This window comes from Podarcis tiliguerta (assembly GCF_965153285.1).
Source record: "Podarcis tiliguerta genome assembly, chromosome: 6".
NCBI lineage: Eukaryota > Metazoa > Chordata > Lepidosauria > Squamata > Lacertidae > Podarcis > Podarcis tiliguerta.
The window spans coordinates 34,319,437-34,331,521 of NC_139539.1; the positions used below are offsets into that span (position 1 = coordinate 34,319,437).

General features: G+C 40.1%; 1 protein-coding gene across 5 annotated transcripts in view; it reads right to left on the minus strand.

Moving 5' to 3' along the window:
• MAGI3 (membrane associated guanylate kinase, WW and PDZ domain containing 3) overlaps nt 1–12,085 on the minus strand; it is a 108,648-nt gene that overhangs the window by 16,776 nt on the left and 79,787 nt on the right. For 3 of the 5 annotated variants that reach the window (XM_083444230.1, XM_083444232.1, XM_083444229.1), the window contains 3 exons: nt 10,184–10,376; nt 8,195–8,386; nt 3,585–3,770 (listed from right to left, as the gene is read on the minus strand). In XM_083444230.1, the coding sequence (XP_083300356.1) occupies nt 3,585–3,770; nt 8,195–8,386; nt 10,184–10,376 (571 nt within the window). The remainder of the gene's footprint in view (nt 1–3,584; nt 3,771–8,194; nt 8,387–10,183; nt 10,377–12,085) is intronic. The other 2 variants (XM_083444233.1, XM_083444231.1) reach the window with 1 other exon arrangement.

Below are 12,085 nucleotides of genomic sequence, written 5' to 3' on the forward strand. Positions count from 1 at the left end.
AGGCCATCTGTCTGTACTCATTCCCCTCTCCACTGCTCATCCTCTTCCGCCTGCATTTCTACTTTCTACATGACTGGGGCTGACAAGCTTCTGTTTTGAGCAAAATGCTAACATAATGCTTTGTGGAGCATGAAGCACAATTTGTTTTTCTTTAAATTAAAGAGACTACGGGAACAAAAAACAGAGAAAGTTAAAAGTTGGCATTTCTAGATGCTAAAAAGAGTTTAATAGTGGGTTTTTAGTTTCTAGTTTAGGATGTTTCAACTAATGGAAACAACAGGGAAAAGCAAAGCCAGTAGTAGTTAGTATGCTATGGTGATGCAGGTTCAAAAGCTGCTTTTCTTGCTTTGATTATAGTCCTACTGATCAGTTAATGGATGGAGGTATAGATCATCCTTATGAAGCAGAACGTAAGACTAGGGTTGCCATATTTCAAGAAGTAAAAATCCAGGTGACCAGCAGCTAAACAAAAGCTATTTAGCTTTTTTTTGTTTTTTGGAAAATTTTGAGCTTTTTTATTTGTGAGATTGCTAGCAGGGCCACCGCCGTCTGCCTCAGCTGATTGCGCCAATCCCCCAACAGGGAAGAGGCAGAGGGCCAGCTCCAAGCACTTGCTGGGTTTTAGTAACCCCAGTCCCAGCTCTCGTCCTGAGTCCCTCATTCTAGCGCTCCCAGCCCTGGCACTACTCACAGACTTTGGGCTCCAGGTGGCCCAAATGTAGCAGGAAGGGGAAGCAGCAGTGGTGGTGGCTTCCTTAGTGGCTGCTGCCAGCCCAGGCTGGGAAAGAGCCACGCGGGCCTGGTAGTGACGCTGGTAGCATGCGGGCCTCGCACACGTTCACCTCCGGCCAAAGCGAACGCTTCTGCTTCTGGGGCACAGTTTAAAAATAAAGCTCCCCACAAACCCAGGTATTTCCTATAAAATGCAACCCCTCCCAATGGGGATGTAGGCCCCCCCAAAGAAGACATGTCTGGGATTTTCAGACATACGGCAAGCCTACCCTAGACAGTCTACTATGGATGTATTTAAAGAGCTTCTTGCCATTGGTCGTTTTCAGCAATGCACTCATTTCCCCGCCCCCAGCATCCCTTACTGTTTGTTTGTACTCACCACCCCACAAAAGCTTGAGTTCACTTTTCTTTTCATTTGGACAAAACTTCTATTTTTTGAAAGAAGCCTAATAGCTTCTTCAATTCTGCTCTGTAACCACACTGGCATGAACACTAGCTCCTTCCTCAGTGATATAGTTGTAACCACCAAATATTTTGTGATCTGGACGCTTGCACATATTTCAAGTACACCTACCTGAACTCAACTTTATATTAAGCAATTTTCTATAAATCATTCACTTATGTAACCCACAAGAAAGTATCCTCTGAACCATGTAGATGCCCGACTGCCTAGTCTTTATTTTGCAATCAGCTATTTTTTTCTTCTTTATGTATTCTTGGGTCCTCATTTTACCTTCAATTTTATCTGCAAAACTCCAGGGAACAGAAAATTGGGTACATCTCTAAATTTCTGCACTTGGCTCACTTCTCAAGCATTTAGAGAAAATAGCAGATTGTGGTGGCAAAGATTCAAACTGAAAGACAAAAGAGACTACCATGAGTTGTTTTAAACTGTTTTTAATGTTGTATTTTAAATTGTAGTAACCTGTCCTGGGGGCTTTAGGATGAAGGGCAGGAACAATAACAAGAAGAATCTCAATGTCATCTTCACTGAGTAACCGTTCTCTCCCCTTTAATATAGAAAAAATGAAATTGGGAGTGGGGGGAAATGTGAAAGCATTTCCTTGAAAATAATGGATGTTGTAAGTATAAAAGCCTTGACAAGTAGATAAGTTATGTCTTTGATATTCTGTCACAAGTCGTAACATGTGAAATCAGTGGAATCAATATTGTGGCAGGTTGGTTTTAGGTGATTATTATTCAATATTGTAGAAAGCCATCTTTCTGGCAAAATATCAATAGCAAGTTTAATTACATGCACAGGCAGTAGTCTGGAAAAAAAGCATACCAGTAAACTGAGCTAGAGAAGAGCTTCTTTTCAAGTGATTAGATTTTACATATTTATACTGAGCTGTTTGTGTAGGGAAAATACTATATGGGGACAATGCTACATCAGCAGATGGGATTTCAGAATAATAAAAAGCCATTTTGTTACTTAGAGGACTAGGTTGTTTTGATGTACAGTATTTTGCATCAGCCTGGCTGGTTTGAAGGGAGAAGTTAGATGTGACAGGAGGAGATTGCCACCCAATCCCTGCAAAGTGAGATGGGGAAAAATTAAAAACACAGCCCTATTCTTACCTCATTCTCTACCCCCTCCCCCAAAGTTGGACTCTATGAAGTAGCCTCTGCTAGAGGGATAAAAGTTACTTGGCGGGGACTGACAGCAGATAGGTGCTTCTTTCCCCCCCTCCTACTTACCCATGTGGTACTTTAAAATCTTCCTTGCCCTGATTTTCACTCATTTTGTAAGGACTTGGCTAATCTGGGTAAATGAAAATTTTGCCAGATGCAAAGGCAAGTTTCTTTGGTGGGGAAATTTCAAGTGCAAGCAACCACAACCCATCTAATTTCAAAATGGTGGTGGTGGGGTTAGAGGAGGGCCTTCAATGGAGATAATAAGGTTTGGGAAGACTCATGGGATAGAAAGCTCCAGGCAATCAGTCTCCAAACTGCTAGATGCTTTTTAGGTAATGGTCAAGTCCTTTGCCCCAAAATGGACTGACAACTAGTATGACCATTTAAGAACTGCGACATATGCATGCCACAGATGCTACCTGAGTCTACATGTAATACTGGTCTGGGTAGGAGCACAAAGTGCAACTCCATCTAAAACAGGTTGATCACCACCTCCCTGGCCTACACCACCTACAAAAAGCACCTCTGTCTTAGTTGGATTGAGTTGCACTTTGATGACCCTGATCCAGTTCATTGCTGACTCTGGACTATGATTCAGTATCTCCACTGTCCCATCCCATTCTGAAGAAAAGGAGAAAGGGAGCTAGGTGTCACCGGTCTGCTAATGACATCTCAATGCAAATCCCCAAAAGATTTAATTAAGCAGCTTCATGTAGATTTTGAACAGCACTGGGGACAATAAAGAACCCTGCAGGACATGCCACAGGGACCATCAGAAGTTCTTTCATACCACTTTCTGGAATTGACTGTCCAGATAGGAATGAAACCAGTAGAATACATGACCCTTCAATCCCAAACCCATTCAATTCATTCAGATACAGTGGAACCTTGGGTTGTGGACGTAATCCATGATGGAGGCACGTCCGCAACCCATAGTGCTGACACCCTGAAACGCCACGTCTGCGCATGCGCAATTTGGTGCTTCTGCACAAGCGTGATTTAGTGCTTCTGCGCATGTGGCAAAAACCGGAAGTGATCCGTTCCAGTACTTCTGGGTTTCCCACAGTCTGCAACCTGAAAACACATAACCTGAAGCGTCCGTAACATGAGGTATGACTGTAGGTAATACTGAAAGCAGCTGAAAAGATCCAGATTGTGACCATGTGGCAGCTGAATCTTATTGTATCTAGAAAGTACAACAATAACATTCTTACCTTCTTCAGCAACAACAGTGAGTGTGACAGTGTTCCCTGCATCTTTGATTAACTGCACAATGTTTTCATGTGAGAGGTCTACGATTGACTGGCCATTCACTGCTGAAATTCTATCTCCCACTTTCAGTTTTCCACAGTGATCAGCTGGACTCCCTTCAATGACACGCCCAATTTTATGCGGAATCACTGAAGAATGAACAAAAGTCATATCAATGTCTCTACTACACACTGTTATATGGGCACTGTTATCCATTATCATTTACACAAACCACTGCATGAGCACACAATGCTTAGTCTACAAACCATGAATCTAAAAAGTCTGTACCTTCTGGAAGGATTGGGGTTATAGGCAGTGCTGTATTACCCAAAATACAGATTAAGCACGTGGTTAGGGAACCAGCAAAGATGGGGCAAAAATGAAAAAGAGAGGGTTAGTTTTGTTGGTGTTGTTTAAATGATATTTGATATTTCAGAAAAAGGCAGTTTGTGATGAACTCATTGGTCTAATGAGTGAAGAAGTTCATTCAGCTGTTGTGGATGAAAAAAGTACTGCTGGGTAGTTCAATTTATCTGTCGACTCTACACCTGGTATTTCATCTATTGATCAGTTATACTAAGATATGTCTTTCACACAGATGGAAAACCTTCCCCATGTTAAAGGTTGCTTTTAGAAAGGGGTTCAAAAGCTTTCTTAGCTGCAACCATGTCGGGCACAGGAAGGGGAATGCATGTAGGGCTGGTTCAAAAGGGCCCAGTTCCAACTGAACCCAGGGGATATCCATTGAGTCTTTAATAATTCAAGTCAATTGTTTTAATTCCAAGACCTCATAATAATATTTAAGATGCAACATCTCTGGGCCGCCCCACTCATGGGAGTCTATACAGTGCTATGTTTCCCCCTAGATATAAAACTTGAATAAGGCTTGCCATTGAATGAAGCAAGGTTCTCTTTTCTTATTCACTTGTTGGCCAGCTACACAAAGGGGAGCAAGATTCCCATTGCCGTGTGGTGGAAATAGGGAAACTGCCCATTGAATTTGAAATCTCCTGTCTGGCAACTTTATCTTACTAGATCTTCCCTTTAACCGCTTAACTATTATTTACTATTCTCCAGTTTTTTGGGGGTGATCTTATTAGCTCTCCAATTATTTTGTAATATATCATCAAGTGATTCTGAGGTGCCCTCCTGCTCAGCTTATGGGTCTGTGGGGGGAAATTATTAAATCTACATGCATCTGTTTATTTTGCCATTATTCTACTTTTCTGAAACCCTGAAGGTCTAAAGCAGAAAGAGACTGAATTCTGCCTAGATCCTTGCAGCTGCTCATATTCCCTCTGTGATTAGCTGCTCACACAACACTGCACATATAGGCAGTTTTTGTTATGATTCCATTCCCAAGATCCCAAGTATCCATCAATTTTTTATGCTTGCTGCTTTTTTCCACACATGTTGTTAGCACCCTGGGTGACATCTTACATACCAAGTAAACTAGAATCACTCCAAACCTTGCATGGTAGCTGGAAGTCTGAACTGCTTTGTATAGAACTGATGCTTTATTCTAAACTATGCATCACATGAAGGAAACAGATGGGACAGAGGTGTGCTGAGCTGTACTTAGCAAAATTACCAAATGGCATTTCAAACTATGACAGTAAATCTCATGCTGTTTCAGAAAGCCACCAGCAATTTGAGATTATCTTATTCAGGCTTGTAATTAATGAAATGGCTGTCACAAAGAAGATGGCAGATATGGCTTCAAGTTTTTAACTCTATTTTATGTCTACCATGTTTTTTTAAATTTCTTCTCAGTTTTAATCTAATTAATGTCATATTGTGGCTATAAATGAAAGAATAATGTGTCAATATAAACATACTACACATTGCAAAATCGCTACTACTGTTAAGACTTTTAACTGAAGGTAACACAGAGTGGGCTAACTTTCAATTGTAAAAAAGTATCAAAGTGCAAATTGTAATGAAACAAACAATACTTTTAAAGTATTCCACAAACCCTAGGCCTGCTATTATTGTCTTTATGATGCTGGAAAAAAATGTTCATTATCTTCCAGAACTTTCTACCAAAGCTCCCCATTTCTCTGCCAAACAATACTTCTTCCATTGGGTCTGGGTTTTGGTTTTTGGTTTTTTTACGGGGGGCACAAGAATGTTTTGCATTATGCAGCATCAGGATTACACAGAAAAAATGGATTAGTTATCAAAAACAATTTCCTTTCTGATGTGGTCTAAGCACTGATTAGGCAGCATGAAAATAGTATTTCATATTTCTAACACAGGGCACATAATCAACTCAACAGCATCAGAGGGTGACAGCTCCAGTTCTAATAGTTTCCATAGCAACTGCCTTTTAAAAAAGAGGATGACTCTCCAAGTACTGACCTAGTACCATTGCAATAGCTATTTTTTACACTGCTCCTTGCTACTTCATGAAGTGTACTGTGAGAAAACAGTTTACATACAAATCATTCTTAAAAGCATAGTCTCAGACAAAACAATCTGAAAATAACCATTATATTCCTGCCTTTTTTCTGTGCAACTAAGTGGGGAAAGAGTCAACTATGAAAATAATCCTAAGTGTCTCTTTCCCTCTCCCCCCCCCCTTTCACACACTTTAAAAAATCACTCCATTAACAGCAACCAAAAGAACAGCTATTGAGAAAATAACAGAGTAGGATTTATGGTCAATGTACCCAAAAGGAATCCAGAAATGAACATTTTTAACAAAAAAGAAATTGGATGAGTTTAAACAAATCTGCAATTTCATTATCTGCATTTTGTTTTAATTTTATGAACAAATATTACTAAAACAATATTCTGGGAAATATATCGAATTTTTTGTCGTAGTTATTCATATGAGGTAGGGAAAATCTGAAGGTCTTCAGGAGAATATAGCTGAGAATTTGTTTTAAAATATATTTTAATGAACATGAAATGAACATTTTATTGTTTTGGTACTAGAAAAATAAGGTTTCTAAATGTATTTTTGGTTGACATTTGACCAGAAAATGCCAGGCTTACCTATTCTTTTGCCTTTAATAGAAGCTTAATATTAATAAAACAGGTGAACCTCTTTACATTCACTATACATCAGATCTGATCTGATCAAGTCTAAGCATATCCAACATGTTAAGATATCTACAGTCAGTTTTACTGACAAGAGTATCTTTGTTCAAGTGTCAAGTAAGGATACAAATCCACTATTGCACACATGGGCTCCAGCTTGATTGGTTTTCCTGAGTTAAGTCATATTTGTTTTAAATGCAACACACTATGCTTTCCCCCCAAAAAAGAAACATTGCAAAAATCTTCCATCTATCTATGTCTGAGGCACAACTAGCTTTCTGAGACTGCATTTAATTTACATAGGGTTTTAAGATGGATAACTATAAAAACAGCCAGCAGGCTAAAACAATACTAAGAACAGCAAACTGATTAAACATTTCCAAGTTAAAATGCCATGGGCCTAAGCAATTAAAATGTTTTCACCTGATAAAGAATATTCATCGGGATTGGTTTTAGGAGGACTGCCCCCAGAGAAGGCATTCCAAAATCAGGTGCCACAACAGAAAAGGCCAGATCATTGGTCACCACATGGATTAACTCAGTAAACTGAGATGCAAGAAAAAGAACCTTACCAAATTACCATAAAGAAGGGGGAACTCCTTGAGATACCTCAGTCCCATGCAACAGGGGCCCTGATAAGCACCTCAAATTAAGCCCAGAAAGACACAAGAAACTAGTACAGCATTTTCTTAAAGCTAGGAAGATATGCTCTGAATAACCAGGGTCAGACAACAAGGCCAGCTGCTTGTTTTTGTACAAAATGAAGTTTCGGAGATACCTTCAAGGGGTAGCCCCTAACGCAACACGAAATAGTCAGTTATGGATATTACCACAGCATAGATGACAACAGTTATACCGTTATTTCTTTCCAGTTGACAGCACTGGTTGTACAAAGACAACAAATGTATTACTTCAGAGGAAACAACTCTTAGGCTGTGTATGCTACAGAACAGGGGTTGCCAACATGTTTTGACTCATGGGCCCTTTTACAAACTTGAGAAACTGCTGAGGGCTTCCTACCCATCCACCCATTGTTTTTAGGTAAGGAAGGAGTGGGAAACCTTCTTCAGCTTGAGGGCCATATTCCCTTTAGGACAACCTTCTGGCAGCTGCAGGTCAGTGGTGGGTGGCGTCAGAAGCAAAAGTGAGCAGGACAATGACTGCAAATTACACCTTTGTATGCCACTTTGGCTGCTTCCCCATCCTCCATTCAGACCTTATCATGGTCCAGGGACACATTACAGGCAAAGCAAAAACAGGCTAGGAATGTGCAATGCAGGGCTGGTGAGAGATGTGGTCTAGAAAGAGGGGGTGAGTCTGGGGAGGAGATGGGGCATAGAGTCTCAAGGGCCATATAAAAAGGCTTGGAGGGTTGCACTCAGCCGCTAGGCCAGAAGTTCCCTACTCTTGAGGTAAAGCCTTAAATTATTTGGGGAGTAAATGTTAAATGGTTCAGACAATGGAAAGATGCAACTCCAGCCCAACTCCCTTGATAAGCAAGGCAGACAACCAATTTTTTAGTACTTACCACCAGGTGGTGGCTTGTTTTTCGAGGTAAGAATCACAAAGCCAAATCCTTCATTCTCCTTCCGTTGCAGCACAATATCATAGGCTTCTGGGAATTGCTTGGTGTGTAGCTCTACTCGGTTTAGCCTAGGAGAGCCGTTCTGCGAGGAAATGGGAACTTGGGGTGATGATTCTTCTTCTAGTTGTTTATCTACTATTGAATACCACAGAAATAGACAGAGGAATGAATCAGGAATGATGCTCAGTATGTAGCTAGATGTATTAACAACATTTACATGCAACCAATAAATTGAAAAGATATGTGCAGAGCAGCTAAAAGCAAAAAATGGATTCAAAAGTGCACCCCAACACATTAATATTTCAGATCATTAAACAATTAAAGAACACATGCTATGTTACAACTAACAATATAAGCATTAATTATGTGTTTAGAAGTGTTTCTCCATGTTTAAATCAACACCAAACTGTGCTTGTAAACATACTATAGTAGGCATTGCCCCAGTTTTTAGCACAGAGAATGCCAAGAGGTTATTTTAAACAATTTTTTATTCATTCGGAAAATCATAATCAGGGCTGATATTGCATAAAGTGCTCTCCAGAAATGTAATCTTTATAAGAACAATGATCTCATGTGCCCCTGAGTCCTGGAAACAAGGGAACTGCCAGCAAATTATTGTGCCTTTTGAATGGGTCCCATTCATGAGCAACTTAAGATTTCTTTTAAGTAATCTCACTGAAACAATAAGCACCAGTACTGTAAAGTACATGCAGCACTGTCAAAATCTAGGCTGGTCATACAGGCTGAGGTTCAAAGACAAAAAGTGCTTTTCTTTGGTCAATCCACTCATACTTTTCAGATGGCCTCCCCACATTCTCAGTCAAACTGATCTTCTCATTCTATAAGAGAGGCTGAGAGCAGCTACCAGGTACAATATAAACCTATTTGTTACTTAACACATCTTCATTCTAAACAGGAGACAGAGAAGCTGCCTGTCATCTTTCTTTTCCTTCTCTTATTGCTGACTTGTGTCCATAACGGGAATCAAAACATATCATAATATTAATACATTAACAGCTTCCAGGTATTCAGAGTTGGGAGGGCAGGAATCAGCAAGATGCTGCTGAAAACCCAACTTTTGCATAATGCTGGAGGAAGGACTGGCCCATGACGATGGACAACATGAGCTGATCCTGCTAACCATACCACTCCCAATCTCCAATGACTTCTAGTTGTGAATTCAGTGGGAGCTCAGCCTTCTGTTTCTGTTCTAAGCCATGACCCTCATCCAGAGCCATAATACCAGTTGCAACAACATAACAGTAACTGCCACCATCACCACCAGTAAGAAAAAAAATACCGTTGCCATACAGAAGGCAACCGTCCACATGGCAAATTGCTGGCATTCCTAGCCACCTCCATCAACTGGATTTCTTTTTTTTAAAAAAAAGATTTGAATGCATATACATTGCATATAACAATATTCAGCAATACTTCTAATGTACCAGATACAAGAATGGCTGGGTAGGCAAAGAAATAAGTGAGCTTCTCATGGGAGGTCTTTTTAAAAAAACAGGCTGGAAGCTGACTAGAGGAATGCAATTCCCACTCGGGCTAGTTCAGCAAGCCCTACTACCAGTCTCTTAAATGATGTGAAGCTTTCCCAAAAGCGAATCAATATTAAATATATCATATTTCTATACTGAAAGCTAATGTGGGACTACTTAAAAAAACCCTGAGTATGAATTTCTTTAAAACCTCAATTGTGGTATTAATTCTGAAGCATTAAGAATCTATTAGTATCTTACATCGATACATGGTCGTTTTTACTTCATCACTTTGATTTCTTTCTCATAAATTACATAAAATTGATTATAAGAAGAGTGGATCATCCCTGTAAGAGACATGGAAACACACTTTGGTACTAAATCACTGCCAGGACAGGAGGCAATACCAAGTGCAACAGACAGGCTTGACAGATGTGGCACATACCACCAAAGAAGATCTTTCTGCGGACAGTCAGCAGCACCTGGCCATTTCGTGCAGCACTAGTCATTAAATCCAGAACCTGCTTGTGTGATTTCCCTTTGACCAGGATACCATCAATGCATACCAGCTCGTCAGCAGCACGGAGTCTACCATCTTTTTCTGCTGCACCCAGTGGGATGATGGCTCCAATGTAGATCTAGCAGCAAAGCAGAATAGTTATGCAGGATAAGGAATGCACATACATCACAATGTTTAATTGTTCTGGGTTCACCCCAAAATCCCATGTTCCCACAACACTTAAGGGTGAATGCGTGTGTAATCAGTTTTAACAAAAACGAAAGCACCAGAAAAAGTAACATCTGTATCTCGCATTGCAAAACTATGTCCTCTATGGCTGCCTTGAAGCACAGAAGCATCAGCTGGTGCAAAATGCAACAACCTACTTTCTGTCTGGGATGTGTCACTCTAAGCACATTACACTAGTGCATTAGAGTCTTAGATAATGTAAGAATGAACTATCAAGACCTCAGCCTAGAATACCCATTCAATTTTACAATCTATGTACCATCAAGACTTCAAGAACACGTAGAGATGTTCACAGTTGCTGCATCTCCATTATGGAATACCTTTTCCCTGAAAAGACTGAGTCTTGAAGCTTTCAGAAACTGTTAACGTGCTTTAAGCTAAGTTAGCTTAGATAGTGGCTATGGATAGGGAAAGACATGGTGGTCCAGTCGCTACAATTGGGAGTACTACAGTTTTAACTCAGTTATCTACGCTTAATCCCATGGGATGTGGCAGAGTATGTCAAACTAAAAACAAACAAACTTGATCAATGGAAATTTTGATTCACAGCTCTGCTTACTTGCCTTTATCACCACTTACAACCCTAGAAATGACAGGATGAAACATTGTAGTCACCCTTTCTGATGCAGAAGGGTCTTTTTATACTGAAGAAGGATCATGTGGGGTGTTCTGTGGGAGCATTATGGATTTTCTAGCTTCCCTTTCCCACTGCAGCCCCTTACACCCAATGCAAAACTGTTCCTGAGCATCAGGAGACCTTCCAGACCAGTGTCTAATGCAACGTGGAGGACATGCATTCAGAAAACAAACAACCCCAACTCCTCCCACACAAACGCACTGAAGTTATTTCTGCTCACGTACTGGGCTCTATGGATCCCGGCCCTAATGTAGGAAGCAGCCCAACAATAAGCACGTTTGGGTGTTCCCATGCAGAACAAGAGCAGGGGTGTCCAACTAGAGGAAACAAGGAATGCTTCAGAATTTGTCAAATAAAAAGGGCCAAGCCTGGTAAAGTTTAGCTAAAGCATACAGATGATGTCCTTCCACTCAGCATTTCCCTGCTCCAGCTCCACTGGTTGCCACTTGTGAGGAAAGGGGCAGTGTGAAACATAATGACTTCACTACAAGTATATGCATAAATTCAACTTTACTGGGAGATGTGGATTGCCAACAAACAGGCCTTTAAATGAATCATGCAATTTGGCCCTTCAAGACTTCACATGCCATCTGAAATTTAAACCCATCACATTTTCAGTGTAGCTGTTAGTTGTATTGGTACTGTAATCTAATCAAGACACAGCTTTTGCAATGATAATTTTTAAATATATATTTTCAAAGAAAATTGGCTTTTGCAGATAAATAAACAACATGCTAATCGTTAAATATATTATGTACTTATTGGCAGTTGTCTGCCTGGATAAATTATTTTCGCCTTATTCAAATTTGACCTTAGCATGTCTGTTCATATTGTCTCTCATCTATTGCTAAAGTTGATAAATATTGCCTCTGTGAGGACTGCATTGTTTTCTCAATTTCACTGTTAAGTTTTACTTTAAAAGCTATCTTCTGCTTTGTGATTGGTAAATGATAAAACTCCTT